Below are 16757 nucleotides of genomic sequence, written 5' to 3'. Positions count from 1 at the left end.
TCAAAATGGAGTTTCACAGTTCAGGTTTGACTGCCATTTTACTTTTGCCAAAGAACACCCATAACATTCTCATCCCATGCATTTAATGGAAGCGGATATGGACCACTAGCCTAGCTTAAAACTCCAGGAGAGGTGCTTTTAGCTAGGCTAGCTGGTCCATATCCACTTCCATTCATTTGTGCTAACCTAGGCTATAGCGTGCAGCCAGATAGCTTTCTACTGAACGCACAGAGGGGGAATCGGTATCTATCTTCTTGTCTGACTCTGGAGAAGACGGTAAACGCATTTCTCAAAATGTTGGCGTGTTCCTTTAATTTAATAACTTCACGAGTGCATATCTGATATCACATTTGTCTGACGCTATAAATAAAGGACATAGTAACAGAAAATATTTTTTCAGTTATGTTTTCTCACGTCCACGGGCTGAGTGCTGCTGAGTCTATTATAGGAGAATAACCTCAGATAATTTTAGACTATAATCCTCATAGTCCTGTTTATACAACTGCCATTAGACATGGAATGCAAAGTCAGTGGTGATGGGAGAACATTGATTCTGGCCACAGTGCATTCAGTCCAAGAAGGAAGAAGTTCTGTATTCCCGTGGTAACGAAGGTTATCCTATAACCCTAGTTATGTGAGTTCAGGCAAGCGTTCTGCTCGCTATTGGACCAGCTCGTTTATACCTACTGTATACATTGAAAGCATTTTCCACCTACATCTATCCGGCCACGTCCATTTCCGGTTACGTATATAACAGTGGCGCGAGGCCATACTCATCTTTCCCGAGTCTTGAACTTCATTCGAAAGACAGTCAGGGGTCCTCAGTGCTCGCTATTGGACACAAGGAGCGGAGCAGGACGCGAAGGCCCGATAAATGCACCCGCTGAGGTCCCCTGAGGGCCCTCACACCCATCCTAGTGAGGGGTGGAGGGATAGAACACAGATTGTGCGAAAAAAGCGTGCAGCACCCAAAAAGATGCACAAGGCGAGTAGACCGGGGGAAAAAGGCCCACGTCTACCCCACCGTGCATCCCGCTCACTATAAGTGAAAACGTATGTGAAGCATATGTTCGCGTTACCGCTTCCACATCTCGTGGGGTCGGGGTTGTCAAACCCTGACACTGCCAGTGAGGCGTCTCGTGGGGTCGGGGTTCCGAACCCTGACTCCGCCAGCAAGGCCTTAGCGGTGGGACGCGGAGGAGGTCCCAGCCCCATGGACCACCCGAGGAACAGGGCTCTCTGTCGAGTCAAGGAGCCAGGACCCGACCAAAGGGACCTGGTGAGGACAACAAGGCCGTGGCATCGAGACCTCCCCAGGCGTTTGCTTGCGACACCACCGGGGGCGTCTGGTACACCATGAAAACTCTCTGAGGAGGAGGCTCTGACTGAGGAGGAGGCTCTGAAACTCTCTGAGGAGGCTCTCTCACTGAGGGGGAGGCTCTGAAACTCTCTGAGGAGGCTCTGAAACTCCCTGAGGAGGAGGCTCTGAAACTCTCTGAGGAGGCTCTCCCTCATAATGTCCTAATCTCATGGGGTCATAATCTCGTGGGGTCGGGGTTTCGAACCCTGACTCTGCCAGCGAGCTGACTCTGCCACTGGCATACCGGGGAGACAACCACTCCTCAAAAGAGGGTTGCTCCTTTAACCCAGGCCGACAGGTTCCTTAGCAAGAGCATGGCTCAACCCGTGCCTGGAGGACCACGAACTACACAGGGGCGCTTAGAGGGGCTGACTGCCAAAAAACAGTACCTCAATGGCCCACCCGCTGAGCGGGGGAGGAGGGGCCCCCGTGACGTCAGGTCCGCCCCGGTATTTCCTCCTGGAAATGCACAGGGCCCTCAGGCTGACAGATACATTGTACGAGCAAAGCTCGACTGTTACCCGGCGGAACACCGGACTGGACTGATCTGGTCCGGCGCAACCAGAACAAGTCCTTGGTCCCCAACGCTGCCACTCCGCTTTTAAAACCGGTTACCCCAGGCGGGGGGGGGGGGGGGGGGGGTACACGTTTTGATCAAAAGCCACAGGGGGCGGAAATTGGCGTGGCCGGATAGATGTAGGTGCATGTGGAAAAGGCTTTCAATGTATACAGTAGGTATAAACAAGCTGGTCCAATAGCGAGCAGAACGCTGTACTGAACGAAACATAACGGGTAACAGCTCCTTTAGACGCGGCTCGGCCAGAAAACGATGAATACCACAATGAAGTTCGCCATGATAACACATTGAAGTATATGTTCAAAAACCACAACAGACCCCATGGTTTCTGCAGACTTCAGTCAAACTCAAATGAATCTTTAAAGCAATATTTTACACCAACTGTATTGACTATAATTATGATTGGCTCATATGAAAGAATATATCGTGACGGTCATATCAAGATTTTGGCGTTACCTGCCCAGCTCTGTCTTTAGCTCTTTCATGAATCTGAAAGGTTTCTCAATGATTTGGAGGATATGGTCAAATCTTCCACCAGGGAGCAGCCACGCTCTTCTCTCAAACAAGTCAGCAAAGTGTATACCTGTGGTTGAAACAAAAAATGCATGACGGATGCATTGACTCAGCGTGTGTGTGTGTGTGTGTGTGTGTGTGTGTGTGTGTGTGTGTGTGTGGGTGGGTGGGTGGGTGTGTGTATGTGTGTGTGTGTGTGTGTGTGTGCGTGCGTGTGCGTGTGCGTGTGCGTGTGTGTGAGTGTGACTGTGTGAGTGTGTGTGAGAATGCATTTTTTAGATGTTGTATGGCTATTCTCAACTATGAGAGATTCTCATCCTTGGGCACATACAAAAGACATTAATATGTCCTACTCTTGCCACATGACATGCCAGAAGGGCATTTTGGGGGTTTAAGAAAAAGATGCAATTACATTATTTTGAAAATATAATAATGACTAAATAATTATTCATATAAACTAGTAGGTAATGGTTAACCAAATGGTAATAATGTCACAACCAAATAATACATACACACACACCCACTGTGGGCCCGTAATCTGGGGACATAATGTGACACACCTCTTCTCTGGTCTACTGCTGCCTGCTGCTCGTCGGGTATGTTTGTTGTTGTTGAGTGTGTGCAGCAGTCTGGCCGGCTGGCTGTCATCACGCCTTGCCAGGACAATTCAATGCATTGGCATTAATGCGATGCACCGGGAATTAATTGATCATGGCTAAAATAGGAATGTTGCTAACGCTTGTTCTACATGCTGTCCTGTGCGGGATTTGTGACGGTGAGTAATTGTGTTCATAAACTAACGTTCTGTGGTCCGAGCTTCGGCTCAGCATCGCTGTCAACATGGCGCACGGATTTGTAGCTAGCTTAGTTGAGCTAACACTAGCTGGCCGCAAATCAAGTAAGAGTTGACCCCAGTAAAAAATCTGGTCAGCATTCGTTTGGATATACATCATATTTGATTAACGTTAGGCATACATTGCCTGCTAATATAACATTCGCTCGCATTACCGCTCGCATTTACTGCAGCCATTCTGGTAGTTATTACTATAAAACGTTGACGCTAGCTTGTCTAACATAGCTTACATTTTAAGGTTAGCTCAGTTTGTGCTTATTATTATGTAAACATGCCCCGCCACAGTCTGGTAATGCGATACCATGTAAACATAAAATGCTATTCGTCAGCTGTTAACGTTAATGTATTTATTTACATGTAACGTTACCGCCCGCTACGCTGCCAATGTTAGCTGTACTAGTTAATAACTTGGTTATAACGGATGGTGATGATGATGACAATCAGTGAAACGCTCGGTTGCATTGATAATTGTTTATGGTCTGATAATCTTGCCAGAAAATCTTAGGTGACGTTAGCAAATGTAGCTGTTATGTTATGATAAATGTACAAGAGAGATTGGATTATGTCTGTTTGCCTGCCTGGCTGACTATGGCAGAATCAATTAGCCTATTTGGCAAGTGAGAATAATGGATTTGGCCATGAGCAAGCAGTCGTAATTTGTGACACATTTTAGGCACGAAATAAAATAAAAATATATTCAGTCTCTCTCTCCTTGTGCCATGCATGGCCTATAGAGATAAGAACGTCTTGCAAGCCTATAGTACCCCATGCTCACCCCACCTTCTGTTCAGGTCCAGATTGTGCACATACGGCTCAATACAGACAACTACTAAGAGGATGCAGACCAGAAAAATACTTTCGTCTGGTTTACATCAGGGTCCTCCATTTTCAATTCATCAAGACATTTATGACATACAAATATACAGTACTGTTTCATCAAGACATTTATGACATACAAATATACAGTACTGTTTCATCAAGACATTTATGACATACAAATATACAGTACTGTTTCATCAAGACATTTATGACATACATGTCTTATTATGTTGTTATTAAACAACAACAGAAACTTAAATATTGTGTCCAGCAGCACATGTGTGAGTTAATTCTGATATTTCTGTGCAAAATCTTCATTAGTTTGAACTCGTTGTTTCAAGCCTTTCAGGCTTGCTCATCTCCAGCTGTAATGCAAAGCTATAATTATGCTAGTATAGCAAGCCAGGGACCAGCAACTTCCGACCATGGTCCATTACTAATGTCCAGGTCAGAGACAACACGCTCAATGGTCAAAACTGACCATTTGTTATGTCTTCGTTTGGATAACGTCGTGATCGGAACAGGATGGACATTCACTGTATGGACTGACTATCGATGCATTCAACGGTCCTTTTAGCTAACTCAGCCACGAACAGCGTTGCCAGATAGGAAATGTTAAAGGCCACTTCTACAAAAAAAACATAATCTCACACAAACTCTAAAAACTCTAAACAGTTTTGCACACATTAATTTAGTTTGACAGTTCTTCAAAGAGATTGAGAGAGTAAATTAGTTTGAATATGGCCACCAGGGATGTCATCAGAAACATTGAATCCTTGTGTTGTTATTATAAGGTAGCAGTCCATATTCCATATAAGGCATTGCTATTTTACCATCTACATAATTTCATGGTGCTGTAATTAATTTATGTGTGAACATGTGTAAAACTGTTTGGAGTTGTTGGATGTGTGTGAGATTGTGCGCAAAATAAATCTGCATTGCTTTTTGGTGAAGTGCCCCTTTGAGTGCGCTAACACCAACTGCTGTATTGAAAGTGGCACTCAGTGCATAGACCAGTGGACTGAATAGAGAAGTACCATGACATGGTTAAATGCAATAAGCACCATCTGCCTGAGTTGAAAGTGGTCCTCCTTGAAGTTGGTATTGAAAACACAATGCAATTAAGGTCATTTCACTGTAATAAAAAATATGATATGGGTAACTATGAGTTGTTCCAAATTACTGCTACTGTGAGAGGGAGAGGGATCTGCCATTGGTTTCACGATAAACCCAACCAACAAACTCATAGTTAATCATAGAATATTTTGTGTGAGATGAACTTGACCTTAATCGTTTTTATGAATATGGTAGTATAGATTGCATGTGTGTGCCACGCTCCTTTTGGTTGTGGGCTAATATTTAGAGATTAGAAATGTCCAAACTCCAAACTCTGGGACAATGGAGATTTGTGGCTTTCTTATCAAATCTGGCAGACGGAATGGTTCTAAGAGCTTTAAGCCTAATTGGGGCGAATTGTTACTTCTCTCTAGACTAAATGAGCCTCCTCGATACAGCACATCCCTGGCTGTCACCAAGCAGCAGCCTACCTTGTTTCCAATGCCAGCCTTCACTGTGACTTGACAATAGGCCTGAGCAACTTCTCCCTGCTCTTGACATAGCCTAGCCTACATTGTTGTTTTTTTGCCCAAGCTGAAATGTGATATTGTTGTAAAACACAGCCTCCTGCCTCAGTCCACTCCTTCTTTATTTTCGATTTCTTGTCTCCTAGCAAGCAGGCATAAGAAATAAAAGGAACAAACTATACATCTAAGCAAGACAGTTTAGGATACGTTCATGTTTGTTGTTGTGTCTTTTCCTTGTCCCCTTGTCATCTACCACCACCGGTTTAGTGTGTTGTATTGGCTCTGTGTGAGTCAGATTCACAGAGATGTTATCTATGTAGAATGCCTACTTCTTCTTTCGCATACGTAGATGAGGCTGGATTTCCCCCTACTTTAGCTACGGTAGCTTGGGTAGATAATAGACCATAATAAATAGACCATAAATGACCAACCTGAATTTCTCCAACGTGATCAATAAAGGAATATCTTATAAAACATAGGTAGGAAGATAAATAATGGTTTTGTCTTCTGCAAATGACCCCCCTCTCCCAGAGAATGCTCCCCAACCCCTGCCTGCTGTGCCAAGGTTGTTGAGTAGTAGGGTGTAACTGTTTTCCAATTCAAATCGTGGATTTGAAGTGTCTTTTAATATGGCTGCAATGATCCAAACACCTTTGACCGACTCATTGCTTGCTTGGAGGTAGTTAACAAACAGTTATGCCCCACTGTTGCCAGCCTGTAAACCTAATGCTATAATAAAATTAATTGCTGCACTTTGTGAGGCAACAAAGCTCCTAGCACTTGTTGTCCATATTACTGTATGTTGGAAATGTTTTTTTACGAGACTGGTGTTCTTTCACCCTGTTCTTTCCTGAGCGTTGGGTACAACCGCTGGTTTTGAACTACAGGCCTCTACCTTCTCAGGAGGACTCTGTTTAAGAGCATGATGTGTAGGAGACAGTGAGTGCCTCACAGCTAGTAGCGTATGAGTACCAATTCCGGTACTTTTAAGAGTATCGACCGAATCACATCTGTACTACCGAGTACCGATTCATGTGAGATCCACCGGTGCCACATTTCGGCAATGCAATTTTATTTATATATATTTCTTTTAGAATTTTAAGTTTAGTTTACCGCAAAACGAAACCTATGAAGTGTGCCGCACGTTCACGTCAACGTTCATGCGCACAATACACGCTTACCTAGGATTTTACTTGATTCAACAACAACAAAGCAGTCGGCAATGGCAAGCCGAAAACGGTCGCAAGTGTGGTTACTGGTTACAGATTAAATATTAAATACATAAAATATGACGACAGACATTCGAAGCTTCATTCAATAGAAAACTTCAATAGAAGCTTCGAATGTAAACAAATTACATTCGGTACAGCCCTACAAGTGGTAAATATCAGTGGTAAACTAACCAAGTGGTAAATACCAGTGGTAAACTCGGGCAGGTTCCATGATACCCAAGTTTCCAACATTGCTGACCCTTCACATTTTGTGGTGCAAACATACTTTATATTGTGAACATGGAGTATCATGAGACTTCGAAGTAGCATGAGCTTCGAAGCTTCGTTAGATGGCACAAGCTTCGAACATAAAAAAAAACGAAGTTAAAAAAAAAAAAATTTAAATGATCCAATCCACTTTATTTATAGAGCACATTTAAAAACAACAAAGTTTACCAAAGTGCTGTACAAGTCCCACAACATAAGATAAAAAAGAAATATATATATTATAATACATTTATTTTTCCCCCCCCGAAGCTTCGAATTCAAATCGAAGCTCGGCCCCGAAGCTTCGATTGCCTGACAGATATTGCGATTGCGATTACATTTGCGATTATAACTTTTTTTAAGCAGCCCCACAGAGGTTTATTGTAAAATGCGGCTTGCATCTGGCCTACGTGGTGGGTCTGTTCGGGACACCGAGCCTGAAAATGTTTCTTTTTACCTGGGAATCGATACCGGTACGGTACCTTTTTCCTGTACTTTACTCTCCCTCTCTGAAGTAAACTTCACAACACACAATCTAAAACCCCTTACCTCCCTCTCCCAAACTGTTCCTACAAAAATCTTTTTTATGTTGCATGATCATGTATATTTATTTTGTATTATAATTTTCTTTGTGTTTAAATATCAACATTATCTGGCAATCCTCGGTAAATACTATCAAACTCCTCTGATGTCAGACCAGATATGAGACACGTGCACACACACACACACAGAAAAGGAGAATGGCTTAAATGATTTTAGAATACTTCAGCTAATGAAGTTAAATGTTTATTATCATCAACTATCCAGTTCATTTTTATAGTGCAACGTTTTTCTACTTAAACATTAATTGAACCAGTAGAGAGAGAGAGACGGGCTCCCCCCCCGCCCCCAAGCCCCGCTCCCCCACCCTTTCCTTACTCAGCTCAGATGTTTTCTCTGTCTTGAGCAGGGTTAGCTAGGAACAGCTTTCTCAAGCTTCGCACCTTGGGCATGGAATGGGCTACAGGACCATTATCCACTTAGACACCCCGGTCTCTCTTAGTGAATTTAAATCTGTATTACATAACTTCCTACAAGAAGAATGTTGCTGCTTTCTGTAGTCGGGTCCCAACTGAAAAATTACTGTATTACCCTGTATTATACACTTTTACTATCATGTAGACCAGGGGTGTCAAACTCATTTTCACAGAGGGCCACATCAGCATTATGGTTGCCCTCAAAGGGCCAAAGACCGTATAAATGTTAATGTAATGTAAAATAAATGTAGCTATTCATTTACATATTGTTAAACATGTTGTTTCTGTATTTATTACTTATTCAAGTTATACATATTGCATATGCATTTGCATAAATGTAAAAATATATGTTAGCTTATGTTATTTTAACAAATAATTTTAGTTTATCAGAACCCAATATTACTCCATCAATGATCAAACCATTCAAGTAAATAACAAAGAAGAATATCATCAAATACAAGCTATGACATTAAGTTTGTTCAAAACCTTTTTGTCACAGTCAAGAGGGGCATAACTAACAACTGTGAGCTGCAAAGAACACATGGGACAGATGTAGCAGATGTTACAAAAACAAATGGCTGCACACAACCTTGCAGAGGCCATACATCCAACTAATGGAAGATAGTTTAATTAACTTTAATGAACAGATTGCAGAATGGGTACAGTACAGTACAGCTCAATACACACAATTGTTAAGGGGATGCAGACCAGAGAAAGACTTTCGACTTGTTTACATCAGGGTCCCCCATTTTCAATTCGTAATGAAATTGCTATTATGTGTCTGCATGAACACACAACTGTAACTGTACTCAAAAATAACAAAATAAGGGTTGTCTCAGTTCACAACTATATTGGTCAAGTTTTGGGTGGGACTTGTTTGCGTCCCTACAGCTTCTTATTCAATTGAGCGAGATGCTCGGTTATGTCACACAGCCAGTTTGCATCTGACAGTTCAGACAATATTTCTTCAACCCTTTGTTACCTATTCCGCCTGGATCTTTTTTGTATTTTGGGCTGTAAAATTGTCAAAGAAGTGCTTTTGGCTTTTTTCCTTTGTTACTTCATCAATACCTCAGATGTTCAACATACATGTATGTGTAAGAATGTGTAATAACTAAGGCTGTCAAAGTTAAAGCTTTATTAACGCATTAACCCACAATTATTTTAACACTGCTATTTTTAACCCAATATTAATGTAAAAAAAATAAATAAAAAATTCCCTGAGCTCTTGGGGGGCCACATCAAATGACGTGGCGGGCCGCATTTGGCCCGCGGGCCGTGAGTTTGACACCTATGATGTAGACTATTCTGCTTTGTGTTTTTGTGTTTACATGTGATGTATTGTATATTGTATACATGCACATTTATTATGTTCTTGTGTGATGTATCGCACATTTTATTGCTGTGTGATGTATTGCAAATGTTATTGCTGTCATCTTGGCCAGGTCTCCCTTGCAAAGGAGATCTTGTATCTCAATGGGACTTCCTGGTTTAAATGATTTTTTTTTATTGCAGGCTTGGTGATTTGATAATTGCATCATTCCAAATCGCGATTTCGATTAAAAAACGATTAATCGTGCAGCCCTACCATACGCTACACTGCCTCAGTTCGTTGAGACAACCAGGCGTGCTGTGAAGACCCGCCCTACTCTGCCTCTGATTCGCAGACTGTGGGTGGGCGAATGTGATTGGACCAAAGCAGAGTCACACAGACAGTGGCTCCAGTCACTAATAGTTGCGATAGCCGCTGGACTGATTCTTGTGTATTTAAAAGTACTGCCAATGTAGCCTTCAGGTGATCTCCGTGGATAGAATCAGACATGCTTGTTCGCTTTGTTTACGCTTCTAGGCTACTGGCGCATGCCTGTGACGTAAGCAGTACGCGACGAGAGCCTTGACAACCCTTTCGTCATAGTTTTATGCGGTTTGACTGTTCAGATGATAGCGCGAAGGTGTATCGTTTCTAGGATTTCCACCCAGGAAGGTGGTCTCACTTTTTTGCAAAATCTCCCCGCAAAAACGCTGTTGCCGTATAAACAAAAGGCACATCCGAAAGAAGAAAATATTCCGGATTCACCTGCTAGTGTTTCCGTCTAAACATGGCCTAATACACAAAGCTAGCGAACTGTGCACTGCCATTAAAATATAACATAACAAAGTTTTCTGTTGGGGACATAATTAATAGTTAATAATAATCTGTGTGGTTGTGTGTGCACTAATAGCACTATGCAATTTGTTATACATTGTTTCATGTACAATTGGCCAGTTTGTGATGCACACTAAAGAATCTGATAGGCTTTCATGTCAGTTCTATGAATAAATACATAATTCCTGCTCTGATGAATTCTTAGATTTTCATTTTAACTCATTGCAAGGCCACGCTTTAAAAGATAGGAGTGCGTCACCTTGTTTGTAGAGCTATAATAAACTATATTCTATATTATAGCTATGGATACAATACTATGGCCCATTTGACATCACCTATATCGTTCAATATGTGAAAAAGAATAAATGTTTCCATCCATACGTTCCTGTGTTATACCGTGGTGAATATAAGGCCTAACAAAATTAATAGTTGGTTTCAGGTTGGTTGTCAGTTTGGCCATGGGTAGGTAGTAGAGTTGTTCCGATACCGATACCAGTATCGGAAAAGCCGCCGATACTGGCTAAAATGCTGGTATCGGCGAGTACCCTCTAATGCTGCGCTCCGATACCATATGACGTAATTTATCAACAACACTGTGGTCTGTTGAGTAAGCATTATAAAACAAACGTGTGCTTAATCGATTAAAGTGTCAATGCCATTTGTCATTTTAACAGCAGATACTTTCTTAAATGTCATCGTCCCGACAGAGCGGTGTTGACGGGGAGCTCATGGGTTCGCTTGGTGGCTGGTGTTATTAGCATTGAACAGCTAACCGAAAGCTAGCTTTAACATTACCTTGGCTAAAGTTGGGGCTATTCATATAATCCAGCAATAATGGCTGCAGACCTGCAAGCAAAGTACAGCAAGTTGGCAAAGGAGTATTCCAAGTTAAATCACAATGTCACCAGTAACGTTACAGTCTTCTATGGTCTTCCCATATACCGGTAGCTCATGCTAGCTAACGGTAACGTCGTCATTGCACAATTGCACGTCGCGTACACAATTAATGACATGTTGCGGACAGCCATATCGGCGACAATGTTTAGCTTTTAGTGCCAAATGATAAGAGTCTGAGGCGGAGTCTCAAAAGAGAATGTTGAATATTTATTGTGCAAAAATCACAACAGATCCTCTGCTACTTCAACGGAGCCTTGTAGACAGACTGAGTAGGGTATATCTGCAGAGCCAGTGGGTAGCGAGTGCAGCAACGTATAATGTCCGTGTGGATCATTGGAGTAGGGTATACAGTATCTGCAGTGCTGAAGCCCCATACTCATTGATTAATGATACTAATACAAATCTATACAATCACCTGTTGTTGAATAAATACCATTACTTTCTAGTTATTACTAAAAAACAGTATATATAAAACAGTATTTGTAAAAAAAAAAAAAAAAAAAAATTATATTTATAAAAAATTTATATAATATATATATATTTTTTAATTTATGTATGCACTGGTATCGGATAAGTATCGGTATCGGCCGATACCCAAAGCTTAGGTATCGGAATCGGATCGGAAAGGAAAAAATGGTATCGGAACATCTCTAGTAGGTAGTAGTGGTCTGCAAGGGCCTTGAAATAAAGCCCGAGCCCTGCCCGAGCCCTTGAACTTCAGGCCCTGCCCGAAAATAAGCCCGACTGTAAATAATATTTTAAGCCCTAGCCCGCGTGAAAACCCGAAAAAAATTATTATTATTATTATTATTATTATTATTATTATTATTATTAAAATATAAATTTTTTTGTATTTGTTTTAAATATTCGAAACACGGTTTTATATGAACGTAATAAATAAACAAAACTAAGAAGCATTTACATAGCCTGTTTCGCAATGCCGTCTCTCCCAGTGCTCGCTTATATAGACTGACTCACACTGTCACACATCAGCCTCGTAAAACGTATTGAAGGCTATAGAATCTTCTTTGACACACGCACACACACACACACACGACACACAATAGCCTAATCAGTCAAACAAACAAACAGAAAACAGAAATCAGATTTCGAGCAGAGCAACGTAATGAAAATCACAACAAAACAAGTAGCAGTCGCGACCCAGCAAATAGTAAACATCACTCACCAGACGTCAGCAACGCGTTGAACACCTTTAACAAAACCGGCTACATACATCCCAAGAACAAATTAAAACATTCGCCAACTGGCTATATTCCAACACAACCAATCGAGTTGAACTTGTCCCCTGAGTTCTCTCTGCGCGCTGCAGTAATTACATCCAAATGTTTCTCTGGCGCAAAAGAGAAAGCAAATCTTAAAACGAAGGTTATCATATAACCCTAGTTATATAAAAAAAAAAAAAAAAAAAAAAAAAAAAAAGTGACCATCTCTGCATAAACATATCTTTTTTCAGTTGCAATTGTGCAGTCATTTCTTCCATTGTATACATCTGTCTCAGTCTCTTGGTCCATTGTTTGATTGTCGGTGGTTGATTTTGTAGCCATGCCATAGTTATCATTTTCCTTGCTATTAACAGTATCACTCTCAAGATATATAACGTATCTCCATAGTATGTGCCTTTCGGTATACATCCCAAGATATAGTACGATGGATTCAGAGGTAAGTCAAGATCTAGAATGGTTTTAATCTCATTTTTGATATTCATCCAAAATGTCTGCACCCTTGGACAGTCCCAGAAAATATGTGTATGATCTCCGATCATTCCACATCCTCTCCAACATAGTGGTGAGGACCCACCAGCAAATCCGGAGAGAACTTGAGGAGTCCTAAAATACCTGACCTTGACCTTCCAGTCAAACTCCTTCCACATTGGGCTATTTGTGATTTTATGATTGCTTGAATGGCTGTCCTCCCATTCTTCATTTTCTATGATCACATTAGCTTCCAACTCCCATTTTTCTTTAATATAGGTGGTGTCTCCTGGATCGTCTAGTTGTAACATGTTGTAAATATTGGATATCTGCTTTCTTTCCATCAAGTTTTTTTCTATTGTGTTTATAAAGTACCGCTCCACATTTGTTGGTGGTCTCTTAATTGCTTCCCACTCACTGTGAGTCATTACATAGTGTCTTATTTGAAAGTATCTAAACATGTCTTTCGAAGGTAGATCAAAACATTGCTGTAGCTGTGCAAACGATTTAAAACAGTCTCCTTCCATTAATTGATTGATAGTAACCAGGCCCAAATCCGCCCATTTTTTAAAACCCCCATCCTCCATAGCTGGCCGGAATTCTGTATTGTCTGCTATTGGCATGGCCCTAGATATTGATCGTGGACCTCCCCCCTTTTTCCTTACACTTTCCCATACCTTTAATGTATTTGTAATCCATTTGTTACCAATCTTAATTTTTTTCCAGTATGCTTTCCCCAGGAATATTATGGATCTGAGAGGGGTCTTTGGAATTGAGTTTTGCTCAATCTGTACCCATCCTGAGTCTAGGCCCTTTTGTATCCAATGCACAAGTATGCGTAATTGAGCTGCCCAGTAGTAGTTTCTTAGGTTTGGTAGACCAAGACCACCCTTGTTCTTTGGCAAACATAGTGTTTTAAGCCTTACTCTAGGTTTTTTCCTCTGCCAGATAAATTTGGATAGGAGTTTATCTAACCTTTTAAAGGTAGTGGCAGGTATTGGTATAGGTAGAGACTGGAAGAGAAAAATAAGTCTAGGTAGCACATTCATTCGAATTGATTCTATTCTTCCCACTAGGGAGAGAGGTAAAATGTCCCATCTGGCCATGTCTGATTTGATTTGTACAATCAACTTTTCGTAGTTTGCTTGATATAACTGATTGCTGCTGGGAGTCAAAATGATTCCTAAATACCTGAATCCGTCTCTAGCCCAATGGAAGGGTGCTATACTATTCAGATGTATTGGCCATGTTCCCACTATCATCATGGCTTCTGATTTGGTCTCATTTATCTTATAACCCGACAGTTCGCCGTAATTTCTTAAATCCATCATTATGTTTGGAATTGATTCTAAAGGGTTTTTGATATAAAGTAAAATGTCATCAGCAAATAGCGAGATCTTGTGTGTAATGCCTTTTTGGTCATCTATTCCCTGTATCTGAGGGTTTGATCTAATCATCTCCGCTAGTGGCTCTATGCCAATCGCGAATAGTAATGGAGACAAAACGTCTCCTTGGCGTGTCCCTCTCTGTATGTCAAAGAAGTGAGAGCAGTGACCATTCACCCTTACTCTAGACTTAGGATTTTTATATAAACATTTTATCCATTCTATAAATGTGTTATTGAATCCCATACCTTTCAATGTTAGTTCAAGGTACAGCCAATCAACTCTATCAAATGCCTTCTCGGCATCTAAGCCGAGAAGCATTGATGGTTCTTTTCGAAATCCAGCCACTGTTTGCAGATTTAAAGTTCTTCTGATGTTGTTAGCACCCTGTCGACCAGTGATAAAGCCAGTCTGGTCTGGGTGTATCAGTTTTGTTATATGTTTCTGTATTCTTTTTTTAAGTATAGATGTCAATATCTTGAAATCGTTGCAAAGGAGACTTATGGGCCTATAGGAACTACATCTTGTGGGGTCTTTACCTTCTTTATGTATTACCGAGACAATAGCTTCTGACCAGCTTCCTGGTGGATCTCTCTCAGATAGGGCATAGTTATAAACTACACTTAATACTGGTGTTAATTGTTCAGTGAAATGTTTATAAAATTCATTTGAAAACCCATCTGTACCTGGTGATTTATTGTTCTTAAGCATCTGAATAGTTTCCCCTATCTCCTTCTCCGTAATAGGGGAGGTTAGCTCATCCGCCTCATCTGGGGATAGTTTAGAAAGTTTAAGGTTATCTAAGAAGTTGTTGATTTTTTCTTTCTTGTTTTCCAATTGCTGTGCTTTGTAGAGGTCGGTATAGTAATCTGCAAATGCATTAGCAATTTCTTGCGTTTGCATTACTTCCATGTGTGTGCTGGGGTGTTTAATCTTTGGAACTATCCGACTTGACTGTATTTTGTGGAGCTGGAATGACAGTAGCTTGCTTGCCCTATTTCCCATCTCATAGTAATTCCTACCAGCAAATCTAAGGGCTCCTTCCGCTTTGTATGTCAACAGGTCATCTAGTTTTTGTTTGCAGGTTAGTAGAGCTTTTAAATCTTCTTCATCTCTGTTCAGTTTATGTTTCCTTTCTAGTATTTTTAACTCATTTTCTAGGTTCTGCTGTTTTTCATTTCGCTGTTTCTTTAGTGCACTTGAAATTGAGATAATTTTACCTCTCATTACAGCCTTTGCCGCGTCCCATAAAATTGATGGTGAGACATCCCCCTTATTGTTGAGATCAAAATAACTCTTCAGTTCTTCACTTATCCTCTCCCGTGTGTGAGAGTCAGACAGCATGGATACATTGAGCCTCCAATATTTAAAGATTTTATTGGTACTGAGGTTAAGTTGAAGAGTTAGAGGTCCATGATCTGAGATGGTCGCTGGTTCAATGATACATGATTCAACTTTGTCAATATCTTGCTTGGAAATACAGAAGTAATCTATCCGAGAGTAGCTACCATGGACCCCAGACCTAAAGGTAAAGTCTTTCTGCCTAGGATGGTGGAAACGCCATGCATCTATAAGTCCAAATTCTTTTATCATTGCATTCAGTGATCTAGATTTTTTTGAAATGGGTCCACAATCTACAGGCAGTTTGTCTACTTTTGGATTTAGTACACAGTTGAAATCACCGGCCATAAGGATAATTCCTTTGGCATTACCAGCCAAAAGTGAGGCTATACCTTTAAAGAAATTGGGGCAGTCTTCATTTGGTGCATATATATTTAGAAAGGTTATGATTGATCCTCCTATTGACCCCAGGACCATAACATATCTGCCCTGGTCATCTGCAATTTCCTTTTCTTTGGTGAAGTATACTGATTTGTTAAATAGAATAGCCACTCCTCTCTTTTTCCCTGTTTGACAGGACGCACTATACACCTGGCCCACCCATTCTCTCTTCAGTTTCTGGTGTTCGTTCATTGATAAGTGCGTTTCTTGAATGAATGCTATAGAGCACTGCATTTTCTTAAGTTGTCCAAAAAGTTTTTTCCTCTTTATTGGGTTGTTAAGACCATTTATATTGTAACTAATACATTTAAGGCTTGTCATAATGTCATTGTATTTCGTATGTACAACATAGATCTATCTTCCATAGTATATGAGCTTGAGGCATTTGTCAAAGAGTATACAACATAAAAAACAAAACAAAATGGTCCCCTATTCACTTGTAAGGGAAAACCTAGGGCTTCCAATTTTCCAGTAAGCTGTCTTACATAAATCACAAATGAAATAATCTCCCGATGTTCTAGAGAGGTGTAGCTTTCTCTCTCAGGGAGCATATTGCACTAAGTGCAGAGAAGTTAACCACGAACGTATAGGGTTAACCTTTGCCTGGTAACACAGGCTAAGTGTGATCCGTCTATG

At 40.9% G+C, this 16757-nt stretch overlaps 1 protein-coding gene across 2 annotated transcripts in view; it reads left to right on the top strand.

Annotated features, from left to right (window-relative positions):
• The first annotated feature begins 3075 nt into the window (after window positions 1-3075).
• LOC311230658 (activin receptor type-1B-like) overlaps window positions 3076-16757 on the top strand; it is a 61791-nt gene continuing 48109 nt past the window's right edge. For both annotated transcript variants that reach the window (XM_084317011.1, XM_084317010.1), the window contains exon 1: window positions 3076-3225. In XM_084317011.1, the coding sequence (XP_084173137.1) occupies window positions 3162-3225 (64 nt within the window). In that variant the 5' untranslated portion in view covers window positions 3076-3161. The remainder of the gene's footprint in view (window positions 3226-16757) is intronic.

This window comes from Notolepis coatsorum, assembly GCF_963971535.1.
Source record: "Notolepis coatsorum genome assembly, chromosome: 6".
Lineage (NCBI taxonomy): Eukaryota > Metazoa > Chordata > Actinopteri > Aulopiformes > Paralepididae > Notolepis > Notolepis coatsorum.
The sequence above is the reverse complement of the archived record's forward strand: the minus strand, read 5'-3'. Positions and strand labels throughout refer to the sequence as shown.